The sequence below is a fragment of the Aotus nancymaae genome, unplaced genomic scaffold (genome assembly GCF_030222135.1).
Source record: "Aotus nancymaae isolate 86718 unplaced genomic scaffold, 86718_ANA_hifiasm-v0.15.2.pri h1tg000089l, whole genome shotgun sequence".
NCBI lineage: Eukaryota > Metazoa > Chordata > Mammalia > Primates > Aotidae > Aotus > Aotus nancymaae.
Window position 1 is genome coordinate 20,959,302 of NW_026988504.1, and position 16,228 is coordinate 20,975,529.

General features: G+C 46.9%; 2 protein-coding genes across 13 annotated transcripts in view; one reads left to right on the forward strand and one right to left on the reverse strand.

Annotated features, from left to right (window-relative positions):
* The window catches only part of LOC105711376 (ADP-ribosylation factor 2-like), a 33,089-nt gene extending 28,972 nt beyond the window's left edge, over positions 1-4,117 (reverse strand). For 8 of the 12 annotated variants that reach the window (XR_010339801.1, XR_010339805.1, XR_010339804.1 and 5 more), the window contains exon 1: positions 4,045-4,117. Coding sequence is in view for 2 of the 12 variants with exons in the window: in XM_064369355.1 (XP_064225425.1) it covers positions 3,988-4,054 (67 nt within the window). In the remaining 10 variants the exon portion in view is untranslated. Of the gene's footprint in view, positions 1-3,504; positions 3,646-3,987 lie in introns of those variants that run through there. The other 4 variants (XR_010339799.1, XM_064369355.1, XM_064369354.1 and 1 more) reach the window with 2 other exon arrangements.
* Positions 4,118-14,604: 10,487 nt separating this feature from the next.
* NSF (N-ethylmaleimide sensitive factor, vesicle fusing ATPase) overlaps positions 14,605-16,228 on the forward strand; it is a 161,602-nt gene continuing 159,978 nt past the window's right edge. The window contains exon 1 of the mRNA XM_064369291.1: positions 14,605-14,717. Within this exon, the coding sequence (XP_064225361.1) occupies positions 14,706-14,717 (12 nt within the window). The 5' untranslated portion in view covers positions 14,605-14,705. The remainder of the gene's footprint in view (positions 14,718-16,228) is intronic.

Here is a 16,228-nt window from a genome sequence, read left to right on the forward strand (position 1 = left end):
CTCAAGGGATTCTCCTCCCTTAGCCTCCCAAGTAGCTAGAACTATAAGCACAAGCCACCATACCCAGCTAAATTTAAAAAACAAAAAATTTTTTTTTGTAGAGACAGGGTCTCACTGTGTTGCCCAGGCTGGTCTCAAATTCCTGAGGTCAAGCAATCTGCCCATCTCAGCCTCCCAAAGTGCTGGGATTACAGGTGTGAGCCACCACGACTGGCCTATTTGCTCATTTAAAGTCAAACGTCTCACAGAAGTGCGGCTACATTCACCACACACCACACACACACGAGGAGCTTTCTTCGGTCCTCTCATGCAACAGCACCTTAGCCCTGCTCCACCATGTTGGGTGGCTGCTTTTCACTAAGGTCGGCCGTGATCACCAGGTCAGTAAATCCAACACATGCCTTTTAGGTTTTTCCATAATTTGATCTTATATCTGACACTCCTGCTCACTCCGTCCTTGACACTCTTCCCCAGCTTCCCTTTTCTATCTCTATTGCTGTACCGTCTCAGTCTTCTTAGTGAGCTCAGCCACGTTTCACTGATCCTGCAAGGATGGAGACCCCCAGGTCTCACTGGCCCCATCCATTCTCCTCTTTCCACAGCCCTCCCTTGGCAATCTCACTCACTCCCAGGGCTTCATTCCCATCTCCGTACTAACACTGAGATTTATAGCCTCCAACCTAGCACTCTCTCTGAGCTTCAGGCTCATCATCTAACAGCTTTGGCAAATGTCTCCAAGGCCCCAAAACAAGGCAATCAGTCAAAAATGGAATTTAAGGTCCCTACCCCCAGCCTCCTCCTCTGCTAGCAATCCCCTCGTTGACTTGGTTCCACAAGCTGATAGCCTGAGAGGTGCCCTGGAAACATCCAGTGCTCTCACCCCTAGGACCCCCCTACCACATCTTATCAATTCAACCTCTTAAACAGCTAATAGTCACCCTAACCCAACAGACCATCATTTCTAGCCTCAATTCCTGAAACCATATAACTAATTTCACCTCAGCCACTCTCCCTCTCTTCATCCAGTCACCATCTTCTAATCAAAGCAATCTCTTAAAAAACACATAGTGGGAGGCCAGGTGCGGTGGCTCATGCCTGTAATCCCAGCACTTTGGGAGGCCAAGGCAGGTGGATCACAAGGTCAGGAGTTCAAAACCAGCCTGGCCAATATGGTAAAAGCCTGTCTCTACTGAAAATACAAAATTTAGCCGGGGTGGTGGCGCGCACCTGTAGTCCCAGATCTTACTCACGACCATCTCATAACTCGAACGTTCCCGTCGGTTTCCCCACTCCTCAACTGATGCAATCTCTGCAGCTACTGCCCAAGTTGAAAGCTGATCATTTGGAGACTGGGTGCAGTGGCCCATGCCTGTAATCGCAGCACTTAAATGGGTAGATCACTTGAGGTCAGGAGTTCCAGACCAGCCTGGAAGCAATTCTCCTGTCTCACCCTCCCAAGTAGCTGTATATTCACATGCCACCAACGCCTGGCTAATTTTTGTGTTTTTTGGTAGAGATAAGGTTTCATCGTGTTGCTGAGGCTGGTCTTAAACTCCTGAGCTCAAAGCAGTCTGCCCACCTCAGCCTCTCAAAGTGCTGGGGTTACAGGTGTGATCTACGGTGCCCAGCCTATTCTTTATTTTTTTAATTTTTAATTTTATTTTTTTGGGAGATTATACTTTCAAGTTTGGAAATATTCCAATAAAACATAAATGTGTAGAGAAATGACGACCCCATTACGTGGTTTTTGTTTGTTTGTTTGTTTGTTTTTTGAGACAGAGTCTCACCCTGTTGCCCAGGCTGGACTGCAGTGGTGTGATCTCAGCTCACTGCAACCTCTGCCTCCCAGGTTCAAGCAATTCTTCTGCCTCAGTCTCCCAAGTAGCTGGGACTACAGGTATGTGCCAATCTTGGCAACCTCCGCCTCCCGGGTTCAAGTGATTCTCCTGCCTCAGCCTCCTGAGTAGCTGGGACTACAGGCATGCGCCACCATGCCTGGCCAGCATGGTGAAACCCTGTCTTTACTACAGATACGAAAATTAGCCTTGCATGGTGGTGAACAACCGTAATTCCAGCTACTAGGGAGGCTGAGGCATGAGAATCGCTTGAACCCAGGAGGCAGAGGTTGTAGTGAGCCAAAAATCACACCACTATACTCCAGCAATGTTCACATGCCACCCTGTGGCGTGTATCCTCAGTCAGAAATTTGGATCTAGAGGCAGTTCACAAGGCAAAGATTAAGTTCTGTCAAAACTCGCTTTACAAATCTCTTAAACGGGCCACAAAACACAGTGCCGGTTCACAGTAAGAGCAATGCAGCCGGCTTGTCTATTTCTGTAGTTGGACATCATCTCGAGTAGTTGGCTTGAGCCAGAATGAGGAAAAGAAATCACACTCCATCTCTAAGCACTGGGAGCGCACTTGGTGCAGAGAGATGAGATGCTGCCACTAAGGCAGGCCAGCTGGAACAGAGGCTGACTGAGGAGGCACCAGCAGACTCCCAGCTCCACCTCGGCCTTCTGCTGGGACACTAACTGCATGGAGTGGGGGGGTAGAACTACCCTCCCTGTTTTGCCCATTATCTTCTTCTTTTTTGCCAAGCAGATAGGGTTAAATTTGCTTAGCCTGCATGTGTTCCTATGTCTAAGAATGCGCAAGAGATGCTGGCAGCCACTAGAAAAGGATACATAATCTGGCCAGCCATGGTGGCTCACGCCTATAATCTCAGCACTTTGGGACACCATGGCAGGAGGACTGCTTGAGCCCAAGCTAATTTTGTATTTTCAGTAAAGACAAGGTTTCTCCATGTTGGTCAGGCTGGCCTCAAACTCCCGACCTCAGGTGATTCGCCACCCTCGGCCTCCCAAAGTGCTGTGATTGCAGACATTAACCACCTCGCCCGGCCCCCTGCCTCTATTTTTTAAAATAATAATATTTAAAAAAAAACTTCAAAAAGAAAAAGACATACATCCAGAGACTGTGATTTATTTTCCTTTTAAATTGCTAACGAAAGAAAGCTTTAGTACTGGGCGTGGAGGGGGAAAACGCAAGGAGGATAGCCAGTCTCCCATTCATTCGGACTCTGGTGACCTCAGAGGGGAGCTAACCCAATTCCACAGGCCTCACGCCCAAAATTCAACAGTGGCCAGCAGTAGCTTAATATCATAGATTACGCCCAAGAACACACATTCCTTTCTAGGACAAGAGAAAGCGAATAAACAGAATTTATCCTGTTCACAAATGCGGTATAAGGGACCAACGAATGATAAATGTTTTAATCATTCATAAAAAGTCCATTATAGGTCTGTAAAAGTCCAGTGCATTGCAGCACTCAAAATCTTGCTAGGTGACAAAACTAGAGATTCCTTTTCTTTGTTTCTGAAAAAGTGCAAATCTCATAGATGAGACTTTTAAGGAACATGCTGGAGGAGGGAAGGGACTTCCCGCTCAAATGCCCCTTGAGGCAGATAGTCCCGACTCCCCCAGTCAACCGCACAGACACACCTCCTTGACCACTTTCTCCTTTCTCTTTCCTCTTCATGCTACTAATGTGCCCCAGGTGCCAGCGGCCCTGACACCCCTGCACCGCTGGAGACCCTCTGGAGTAAGATGCCTCCGACTACAGAGCCATTCTTGGCACGTTCACTCTCCCGGCCCCAAGCGCCAAAAGTCCATCAAGGAGAAACGTCGGCGAGACGTCAAGGGCACGAACGAGCGCGGTGGCCCAGGTGAGCGTGTGCGGCAGGCAGGCACGCACGCCCGGCTCCCGGGGAAGGACGCCGAGTGCCCTTTTTGCCTGGACCGCCAGGTCACTCGCTCTCAACTTGTGGGCCCTCGGAAGAGCAGAGGGTCCTGCGTGGAACCCACGAAACCTCCTCCTTCGGTTCCTCGCTGCTCCGGCTCTAGGGAGGGAGAAGAAGGAACAGCGGAGCCCAACCCCTTTCTGCAGGCCACTGCCGCCCTCCAGTTTCCCGCCCGCAGACTAACTGGAGATCCAGCCAGGTCTTGAGTGCTGCTGCCCGGTCCCTGCAGCCCGAGACTCACATGTCGCCATCCTAGGCACCACCACCTACACCACCGCTGACTCTGCTGCCTTTAGCATTTCGGCTCAGCTCAGCTAAACCACGAGGGGCGTAGGGACTGGAACAGCAACTAACCAATCACCCACCGCCTCCTGGAGCTTTTGCACCAATGAGCTCGAAGTTTTGTGAGTGATGACAAGTCTGGCCAATGCAAAGAACAGTAAGGGCCTGGGACGGAGGGAGAGCCGGAGGCGACGCCACTAAGCTCTGGCAATACGACATTCATCTTCCAATGACAGCTCACCATGTTCCGGTGAGACACGCCCACGTGCCACACCCCCGATGCCACGTGCGACCAATCAGAAAAGCAAAAGGATTGTTATTTGCATGGCCAATCCCATGGGAAAATCGCGGAGGGTGGCGCTAACCCCAGAGCATTCACAACAACTCGGAGCAGACGTGTGGGCGGGGCCAAGTTCTTAGTGCCATGAAAGGAAATTTACCGCGGTTGAGTTAGACGTAGACACTAGTTTGGGGCGGCGTTCCGCGTAGGAAATACCCAGACACTAACACAGAAATTAGGCATAAGGAAGGTTCCCTATTCCGCCTGAGGCTAGACTGCCCTCCCGCCTCTAAACAGATTTTCAACAGTTGGGGAAAATACTGGCCACCCGCACCTTGTTAAGACGTCGCAGAACCACAGTCCTCGTTTCTGATAAATGCTTTCTATAATCAGTTCCCTAAATGCCCACCTTGTTAGCCAAAAAGGTTACAAACGCCTGTAAATGGTACATAACTGAAATCATCAGAATAACTAACATCTATTAAACATATACTATGTGCCAGAAACTATGTCAAGAACTTTACCCTACCGGGCGCAGTGGCTCACGCCTGCCTGGAAGGCCGAGGCTTCGAGCTAGGAGTTCGAGACCAGCCTGAGCAAAAATGGCAAAACCCCGTCTCTACAAAAAAAACTTTTTAAATTAGCCGGGCATGGTGGCGCGCGGCTGTAGTCCCAGCTACTCGAGAGGCTGAGGCGGGAGGATCACTTGAACCCGGGAAGTTGAGGCTGCAGAGAGCCGTGATCACTGCACTCCAGCCTGGGCAACGAGGCGAAATCCTGTTTCAAAAAAAAAAAAAAGTTAGAAGATGATGCTAGAATGGACCAAATAAATAAATAAGAAAAAGAACTTAACCTGCCGGACCATAATACGCAGTGAATTAAAAACTTACCCCTGATGTTTTATAGAAAAATATTAAGTAGCTTGGGTCTGTCCCACAACTTAATATATATATATATTTTTTTTTAGACAGGGTCTTGCTCTGTCACCCAGAATTGAGTGCAGTAGCATGATCTCGGTTTACTGCAACCTCCACCTCCCAGGTTCAAGCGATTCTCCTGCCTCAGCCTCCCGAGTAGCTGGGATTATACAGGCACGTGCCACTGTGCCCAGCTAATTTTTGTATTTTTAGTAGAGGCAGGATTTCACTATGTTGGCCAGAGTGGTCTTGAACTCCTGACTTCAAGTGATCCACCCACCTGTCTCCCAAAGTGCTGAGATTACAAGCATGAGCTGCCACGCCCAGCCACCTTAATCTTTTTAAGCAAATACAAAACGGAAACTGCCCTCACAGGGTTAAGGAGAGTTACAAGCCAGGCTTTAGGCAGCATTATATAGTTAGCTAGTATCCAGTGTGCACAAGTATACTTTGACCTACTTCCCTGCAGCTGCTAACTCACCCACCCAGCATGCTGGGCCACCTGCTACCTGTTTCCCCATGGTTCCTACTATGAGTAAGAATTGCTGACTCGAGACTCCTAAGATCTTTTTCCTCAAGAATTGCTTGTTTTTCAGATCCTGAATTCTGACATCCCCTACAAAGAAAGCCACTCAGCACAAGAATGAGAATTCTTGGTCTCCCTGTCTCATTACTTCACCCTTCACTTCTTGACCAATCATCGATCCCCACACTGCAGCCCCTGTCCAGAGGACTTAAAACCCTATCCCCCAAACCTCTCAGCAGGGTGGATTTGAGGTTTCTTCCCATCTCCTCATTCAGATGCCCTATGATTATTAAACTCTTTCTCTGCTGCAGCTGGGTGTCTCTGTATGCTGACTCACTGTGCACTGGGCAAACAAAAGCATTACAATTCCAGTACTGTACTTACTCTTCTAATTACAGTGCTTGTATGTATTAGGGTTAATATAAATACATATGACTCTTTAAAAATTAAACTATGTTTTTTCTGACTATAAAATTACATACAGTCAGCCGGGTGGGGTGGTTCACGCCTGTAATCCCAGCACTTTGAGAGGCCGAGGCAGGTGGATCACCTGAAGTCGGGAGTTTGAGACCAGCCTGGCCAATATGGTGAAACCTCATCTCTACTAAAAATACAAAATTAGCCAGGCGTGATGGTGCATGCCTGTAATCCCAGCTACTTGGGAGGCTGGGGCAGGAGAATTGCTTGAACCTCGGAGGCAGAAGCTGCACTCTAGCCTGGGCAACAAGAATGAAACTCCATCTCAAAAAATAAAAAATTATGCATAGTCATTTGTTAAAGTACATGGGAAAAAAGACTCCTCACCAGAGAGAGAGGGAGAGAGAAAGAAAAGGGGGTGGGGGGAGGAAAAGGAGGAAAAACAAATAATCACCCATCATCCTACCATCCAAATACAATCACTGTTATCATTTTGGTTTATTTTTATTTTTATTTGAGATAGGGTCTTGCCGTTAACCCAGCTGGAGTGCAGTGGTGCGATTTTGGCTCACTGCAACCTCTCCTTTCCCAGCTCAAGCAATCCTCCCACCTCAGCCTCCCCAACAGCTGGTACTACAGGCATGCACCACCACGCCTGGCTAATTTTTGTATTTTTTGTAAACAAGGTTTCACCACGTTGCCCAGTCTGATCTTGAACTCCTGGGCTCAAGCAATCCTCCCACCTCAGCCTCCCAAAGTGCTGGGATTACAGCTTGAACCACCTTGTCTGGTCAGCTCTTTAGTGCGTGCTCTCTCTCTCTCCCCTCTCCCCGCACCGTGTCTTTTTTTGAGATAGAGTCTCGCTCTATAGCCTAGGCTGGAGTACAGTGGTGTGATCTTGGCTCACTGCAACCTCTGCCTCCTGGGTTCAAGCAATTCTCATGCCTCAGCCACCCAAGCAGCTGGGATTACAGGCCCACACCACCAGTCCTGGCTAATTTTTGTATTTTTAGTAGAGATGGGGTTTCACCATGTTGGCCACATTGGTCTTCAAACTCCTGACCTCAGGTGATCCACCCACCTCAGCCTCCCAAAGTGCTGGGATTACAGGTGTGAGCCACTGCACTCAGCCAGAAGGATTTAATATTTAAAAAGGAAAAGCAGGCTGGAAAGGAAAGAAGGAGAGTGTGATCACATTACTGAATTCACTTGTTGCAAGAGAAAAGGAGCAAGTAAGAGTCAATTATGTATTACTCTCGCGCTTACTATAAGATAAGGTGAGGCTGGTCGCTGTGGCTCATACCTGTAATCCCAGTATTTTGGGAGGCCGAGGCGGGTGGATCACGAGGTTAGGAGTTCAAGACCAGCCTGACCAATGTGGGGAAACCTGGTCTATACTAAAAATGCAAAAATTACCCAGGCATGGTGGCACAAGCACAAGCCTGTAGTCCCAGCTACTTGGGAAGCTGAGGCAGGAGAATTGCTTGAGCCAGGAGGTGGGGGTTGCAGTGAGCCAAGATTGCGACACTGCCCTCCAGCCTGGGCGGCAGAGTGAGACTCTGTCTAAAAAATAATAATTAAAAAAAAATAAGGTGGGCATAGAGTAGTTAGCTGCATAGTTAGCTGCAGCCAGTCCCACTTAGAAATGAAAGGCAAATTCTTGCATGATTCAGCTTTCAGGTTAATCTTTTTTTTTCTTTTGGCAGAATGAATTGGGGGTCCCAAGTTTTTATTTTCCTTTCACGAGCCTGTGAATAAACAAAGTTCCTGCCCGCATGGCATTCAATTACTAAACAATTATAATCATATAAATATATACACATATACATATGTGTTTTATATATATATATTTATATATATATTTAATACATATGGCTGGGTGCAGTAGCTCACATTTGTAATCCTAGCACTTTGGGAGGCTGAGGTGGGTAGATTGCTAGAGCCCAGGAGCTCAAGACTAGCCTGGTCAACATAGCAAGACCCCCATCTCTACAAAAAAAATGCAAAATACAAAAATTAGCTGGGCATGGTGGTGTGCACCTGTAGTCCCAGCTGCTCAGAGACTGAGATGACAGGATTGCTTGAGCCTGGGAGGCAGAGGTTGCAGTGAGCAAGATAGCACCACCGCACTCCAGCCTAGGAGACAAAGCGAGACCCTGTCTCAAAAAACAAACAAAATACAGAGAGAGAAAGAGGGAAAATTGTATAATGATATGCATGAGGAATGTATAGGGAAAAAGCGAGAAGTAGGTCTAACTTGCTAGTGAATATATTCAGGGGGTAGAATTGTGATTTTTTTAAGTGATTGAGGTAAAATGGTATACTGATTTTAAAATGGAAAACTTGACTTATTTTTTAAAAATTAAAACTCTGACAATTAGAAGAGTGGTTTAATTGAAATGGCAGCTCCAAGTTTATAAATCTCAAACTGCAATGACTCAATAAACAGGAATTGCTTATGATGATATTGATTTAATAGGGTTGTTTTTTTTTCCCCCTAATAGAAAACACTTCTTGTCAATATAATGTTATTTGTAAAGCATGGAAAAGACAAAGTGCTCTTGGAAGAAACAAAGAGAGAATTTCACTTTGAGAAACCTATTTGGAGACAGCTCCTCATCTCTGGCTTAGACTTTAAAATTAGTTACTAGACCAATTAAGGTTAGTTGTAGTAATAGTTGTATTGATATGGTAGTTAGGGTTTAAATATCACACAGAATACCCAGACCACCTTCCCCCAAAGGCCACTAAACTTATTCTTCTAATCAAATCTCTCCTTAAGGGATGTCTTCTTCCTCTCTTGGAAACTGTTCCTTACCCCAGAAACAGCCCTCCAATAAACCTACCCTTAAGCGAATCCTTGGCCAGGTGCAGTGGCTCACACTTATTACAAGGAGGACAAGGTGGGCGGCCAAGGTGGGCGGATCTCTTGAGGTCAGAATTTCGAGACCAGACTGGCCATCATGGTGAAACCCTGTCTCTACCAAAAAATAAAATAAAATAAAAAATACAAAAAAATTAGCCAGGCGTGGTGGCACATGCCTGTAGTCCCAGCTACTTGGGAGGCTGAGGCAGGAGAATCACTTGAACCTGGGAGGTGGAGATTGCAGTGAGTCAAGATTGCACCACTGCACTACAGCCTGGGCAACAGAGCAAGACTCCATCTCAAAAAAAAGAAAAAAAGAGAATCCTTAAGACACACCTTGGATGCCCTCCTGTGAAATGTCTTGAGTAGCCAATATGGTTACCCCAATCAGCTGTGGTGTGTGGGCTTCTAGTGTTTTAAGGCTCTAGGCAACTCAGCCCCTCCCAGGAGACACTGATTTTCTTTTCTCAAGATGCATAAAGGCTCATCAGACCAATATCTGAAAATCCCTTTCAAAGAGATTCGGGCAGCCTTCTGGTCCCATGATGTTAATACACAGAGTTAGGCAGCCTGGCAAGTGCATTGGGGCCTCCAATGAAGGATCATCTGGTTTCCATAGCAACAGTCCTCCCTTTCCACGGAGGATTCTATCATCTCTCCTGCCCACTCAGGCTTTCCAGAATGAATTGATTTTGTGACTATAGGTGTTTGTCCTTGATCCTGCAAAGAGAAAAGACATATTCATTTAAAACACCTCCACCCCATCCCACAACTGACTGCAGCTAGAATACTGCATTGCATCAGTTGGTCTTCCTTTTCATTTTAAAATTCCATATCCTTTCTCCATTTTGCTCTGTTCTCTAGCTTTATCCATCATTTTAGGAAACAGGTTTCTCTGACAGAAAACAGACAGATGGCAACTCCATCATCCTAAAACTGGCTGTGATGGGGCTGCAAAATTAAGTGTTCACAGAGCTCCCAGAAAGCCTGGCCTTGCATGGCACGTGTGGCTGACCTGTGAGTTACGATTGGAGGGGCAACAGAAGGCTTTCTATCCACAGATGGCTCCCTGTACAGGGTCACAGTCTCTGAAGTGTGGCCTTTTGAGGTTTGTTTCCTTAGGTTAGGCACTGCCCACCTGTCAGTATTCTCCTAAACTGCCAACACTCTTGGGGAGAGTGATACATTAGGTTACTAATACCGAAAGAACTTGGGAAAGAGAGGATGGGGTGCAGCAGGAAGAGTATGAAAGGGGCTCTGAAGATCACCTTTGCATGCTTCACAGTGACATCTGCAAGAGGGGAAGTGCAGGTCCTCATCTCTCTGTCTGCCTCTCTCCTTCTCTTGCTCTCTCTCTCTCACACACACATACACATTGCAGGATGCCTTCTGGCAATTACAATGCAGTGGTGAATTCACTGAACAGATCTGTTCCCTGAAACACTTGCATGCAATCCCACTGGAAGACGTTTGAAACAGCCCTGCAGCGACTAAAAACTCTGTCCCCAGTGCCACTCGTTTAACCCTACAGTTTCCACAGACTAAAGGTAGTTTTTCTTTGGTTAATATGAAATCATGAAATAGATTGCTTTGTTAAATAAAGTGGATTATGTTGATTCTGCCCACTTCTGTGTTCCATATTGTCCTCACTCCACAAATCACAGAAGATAATTATTTTTCCCCCAGTTTAATTCTGTAACCACAACCGTTAAAAACAAATGTTGCCGGGCACGGTGGCTCACGCCTGTAATCCCAGCAGTTTGGGAGGCCAAGGCAAGTGGATCACGAGGTCAAGAGATCGAGACCATCCTGGTCTACATGGTGAAACCCCGTCTCTACTAAAAATACAAAAAATTAGCTGGGCACGGTGGCGCATGCCTGTAATCCCAGCTACTCAGGAGGCTGAGGCAGGAGAATTGCCTGAACCCAGGAGGCGGAGGTTGCGGTGACCTGAGATCGCGCCATTGCACTCCAGCCTGGGTAACAAGAGCGAAACTCTGTCTCAAAAAAAAAAAAAAAACAAATGTTTATATAACCAAAATGTTATTCAGCCCCATTCCAAAGGAGCACATGTTAAGTGATGATTAACGGGACATAATTTGAACATAAAATTCTATCTGTGCACTGTTTTTAAGTCTTTGAATCAGGTCTCCACCTACAGATGTTGGTTACCTATCAGGGAGCAACAGGTGATACTAAGGATCACTTTGCAAAAGCCAGGAATCAGTTCCCTGTAACTCAGAGGAAACTGACTATATCCATCAGGGTTCTTCAGAGAAACAGAATTAACAGAATGTGCATACATATAGGAAGAAATTTAGTTTAAGAAATTGACTCACGTGATTGTGGAAACTTGGGGAGCCTAAAATCTGATGAAAGAAGCTGGCATGCTGGAAGCCCAAGGAAGAGTTACAGTTCTAGTCCACAGGTAACCTGCTAGGGAATTCCTTCTTGTTCTGGATGAGTTTGGCCTTTTGTCTATTCAGGCTTTCAAGTGATTGGATGAGACCCACCTACATTATGGAGGGCAATCTTATTTACTCAAAGTCTACAGATTTAAATGTAAAACGCATCCAAAAACACCCTCGCAGAAACATCCAGAATAATATTTGATCAAGTATCTGAACAACATGGCCCAGCCAAGTTGACACAAAATTAACCATCACACTGGATCACAAAGGGCTGTGTTCTGCAAGAACTGACCTTGGTCAAACCCTGCCACTGCCCCTATGCCTCATTCCCTAGTCTCACCTCCTACTCCCCGAATTAAAGTCCTTCAGTCCTTAGAAAATGATGTTAGTCATTTACACTCTAGGATAAATTTAAATCATTCTGTTAGCCATCTTTCTAATTTTCTCACTGTAAAAGGAAAGCATGTTAAAAGGATTTCAGGGATCAATGAAGAACTGAGGGAGGTTTTTCTCAGGAAGAGAAAATGACTCACAGAAAAAGACAAAGGGGGACAATCAGATTTTGCAGATGACAGAAAGCAGGTAAACTACAGGGATCTAGAAAACTAGCAAACAGTCTCTTCAGGGTGTCATCATTGCAGTAAATGAGCTCTGGCTATTTCTGTCTTTATTTATCAAGGTATTCAAGATTGCAATTACTTAGGAGAGAGAGCATCTGATTGATTGAACTTGGGTTCTTGCTTACTCCTGGGCCAGGGCAAGGCAGGGTACCTGGTCTGACAGTTCTTTCAAGGCTGCATGAACTGGAGGAGCTGTTACCAGAAAAGGGAAGAGTGAAATTGGGGCAGCAAAAACATTTGTTGCTTATCGACTATCACTGCAACGATTACTCAGAGCGTGATGCAGAATCAGCACCCCTCTGTTTCTAAGATGACCTTGAATGTCAGAGCAAGGCACAAACAGGATGCAGAGATGTGTAGTATCTGGAGCAATGTCTTAGGATCTTTCCCCTTCTGCTGGATGCTAAGGACCTTAAGGACAAGAGCTATGTTTGCCTGCAATGTCTTTGGCAGGCCCTGCAGCGCTGTGCGAATGATTCTATTTAATTTTTACTACTTGTGAGAAGGCACAGAGGGCTTCTTATCATGGGCAGATAACATGTAAGCTGATACACTGGAAACTTTGCAGCAGGCATCTCCTTCCAAGATGATAAATATTCCTCCTTGTTGGAGAAATGAAGACATTTGTACTTGCAATCTAGCTTAACTAGTAAAACATGACAAGCTAACCAGCCATATGGAGAAACACGTTTGCATTATTTTCCAATCTTGAAAATAATGTCAGATCATTGGACTGAGAACCAATGTCATATTCTGGATCTGGTAATTATTTGGACAAAATCTCTTTGACGTCTAGGTTCAAATTCAAAGTGTCAAAAAGAAAAAAAAAGATAGAACCATTAAGCTTATTTAACTATACCTCTTATAATACAAATAAGGAAACTAGGCAGGGCATGGTGGCTCACCTCTGTAATCCCAGAACTTTGGGAGGCCAAGGCAGTGGATTATCTGAGGTCAGGAGTTTGAGACAAACCTGGACAACATGGCAAAACCCTGTCTCTACTAGAAATACTAAATTTAGCTGGGCGTGGTGGCAGGAGCCTGTAATACCAGCCACTTGGGAGGCTGAGGCAGGAGAATCGCTGGAATCCAGGAGGCGGAGGTTGCAGTGAACTGAGATCACGCCACTGCACTCCAGCCTGGGTGACAGAGCACGGCTCCTTCTCAAAAACAAACAAAAACAAATAAGGAAACTGGGCTTAGAGAGATGAAGCTATACAGGTGAGGGCAGATAGGGACAAAGAAAATAACCTAACCCTTTGGATTCCCCAAGCCATTCTAACACTTGTTTTTATAGCTTCTGCAAGTTAGTAGATCACAACTCCCTAATTTCCTATCTTTCCTGATAACCTCTCTGATCTACCCATGATTTAGCTAACATCTGATTTGATCAATGAAGCACCCTGGTCCTCAAGTTCAGTATGAGACTTCATGAAATTGCCGTGAATTTTTCTTCTGTCCCTAGTTCATCTTCAGATCACTCTCTGATTTTAATAGTTCTCAAATTTAAATCACTACGCATGCTCAGCTCCTCTAGTTATTTCCCTTCTTTCCTCATGGGAAAAAAATCCGATTTATTCTATTTAACTGTGAGAAATGAAAGCTAACAAATCCTATCATTCTCTATTGTCTTGTGCAGATATGAAGCGAGAAATGATAGTGGGGTCCATAAAGGCACCAGGGAATCCATTTGGCAGAATCTTTCTCCTCCCAGGGTGCTCGAAGTCAGATACTCTGAGATTCCAGTGGAGAAATGGTATGGTGGCAACATCGAGGTTCAACAAAGCTGAATTTAGGGCATATTTTATTCAAATTCTTCCATATATATTTTCTAAAACGAAACAATGCTGGAGAAGAAGTTGTGCAAGATACTCGTTGCCTTTTATTTATAAAGGCAAATAATAATAAAAATAAAATAATGTATAAACATAATCACAATTCACTTTCAAATCTGAAGAATTACTGAGTTTTCCAGGTTACACATAAAACTGCCAACGATGACAACGCCAGGTTGAAAAGAAGTACGCCTACAAAGAAAAGTCTGAATTCATGGAGAATTTGAATCCAGAACCAACTCCACAGAGCTGATCTTTTTTGGGGGAAGCCAGGGACCGCGCCGGGCGCTCTCACCGGCCAGACCACGTTTAAGTGAGTCTGGAAGCACAGAGCAAAATGGTCATTCGGGGGCGAACCGCAGCTGGCAAAGGGATAAGTGAACGGAAGCATCAAAGCCCTTGCGACAAATTCCGGCGCGAACGGCCAGGAGGGATGAGACTCAGGGGAGCGGCCTCCGACCGCGCGGCGGACGGACGTCCACGCTGAAAACAAAGTCACCCGCCGAAAAGTGTCCCTGCAGCCGACAGGAAGCAGGAAGCTGCAGCCAAAATGGCGCCGCCACTCTGCCCGCCCCGCGCGCCCCCGGCGGCAGTCCAGCCCGCGCGCGCCCTGTGGAGCGAGGACGCCGGGGACGCGGCCGGGGACGTGCGCGCCTGCGCGAGGGCGGGCGGCGGGGACGCGCGCGCGGCGGGGGCGGGCTCTGCTGAGCGCTGGGCTGCAGCGGCCGAGCCGGACGTGTTGGCGAAGATGGCGGGCCGGGTGAGTGCCGGTCAGGGAGCCCAGGCTCGAGGCAGGGGCGCCGGGCTCGCGGGCACGCCGGGGTCCGGGCGGCCCCAAGGGAGGGGGCGTGAATCCTAGCAATGGGGCGCGAGGCCAGAGCAGGGCTTGAGGGGAGCAGGGGAGCGGTAGCAGGGGATTAGCCCTCCTCAGCAACTCCACCCCCCTCGAGGGGAGATGACCCCCTCGTTACCCGCGTCTGCTGCGCCTCCCTTCATCCTCCTTTCCCGTACCTTGGGGCTTGTTTCTCTCGTCCTCCACACAACCCCAGGGTCGCGGTCGCCGAAGCCCCTTCTGACGGGCTCTGGGGGTCTCTCCGCACCCCCTTGCGAGGGCTTTTTAGGGGGCGCCGGAGTAACTGCGGGGAACACGTCTGCTGCATTCGAGGCGAGGGGTGTGGGAAAGATCATCAGGAACCGGTGTTTGGCTCTTCACAAATAAAAGGTTGTTGGGAAAGAGGAAGGGGGTGCCAATGACTTTTAGTGTTAAAGCCCGGCCATTGAGGGACCTGTCAACTGTCGGGTCAGGCAGGAATTGGCTTTAGCTTGGCGCGAGGATGGATTTGGGGTGTCACGTTTTGTTTTTATGAATGACAGTCGCTTCGAATGCAGCAGGATATGCTGTAGTTTCAGGGTTTTACATTTACTTCCTCCTTTAGCCTTTAGGATCCCTGGGTAGGATGGGTTTGGCTGGGAGGGATAGAGCTGGTTGAGTGCTGTACTGCAGTCTGCCTTGAGCTAAAAAACTGTCAAGGCATGAGTCCTGCCCAGAGATTACACTGGTCATAAACCCGAGGACATTAACTGCGTCACTGGGGGGCGAAGGATGTGCTTGACTGATCGGTTATGACAGAATATTTGAATAAGTTTGCGTAGATTTATGCATATATACAAATGCCCTATCTAAAGGAACTTGTAGGTCATGAGATTCTAGAGTCAGAAGGGACCTTAAAGGTCATTTAGCTTGGCTTCTTTTGCTTCCTTTCCCCAATAGCCTCTCCTTTTAAGGCTAGTCCTTCCAATATTTCAGACTCTATCTGTATATTCACCTGCTCCTTCTTAACATAATCAAGCTTCTCTATCTTAAAACAAACCCTTCTCCCACCCCCACAGCTGTCACCTTTTCCCTTCCCACTTTACAGCAGGAAATTTGATAGAGTTGTCTGTATTTATTGTCTTCCATTTGCTTACCACCTACTCGCCCCTCAACCTACTGCAGTCTGATTTCGGCCCCATCATCCCACTGAAGCCTATCCCTCAACTTGATACTTTTCAATCCTTGTCTTATTTGATGTCTCAGCAGCGTTCGACGTTGCTAACCATGGCCTCCTTGACGGAAAGCACTCTTCCCGTGTCTTCTGGGATGCCTCACTCCTGGTTTGACTCTGACCTCTCTTTTGCAGACTCACCCTCCTCTACTTTGTTATCCATTGCTGGTATTTCCTCAAAGGCCATCTTCTCACTCTCAAATTTTCTGCTCAATTTCTTCTAAGC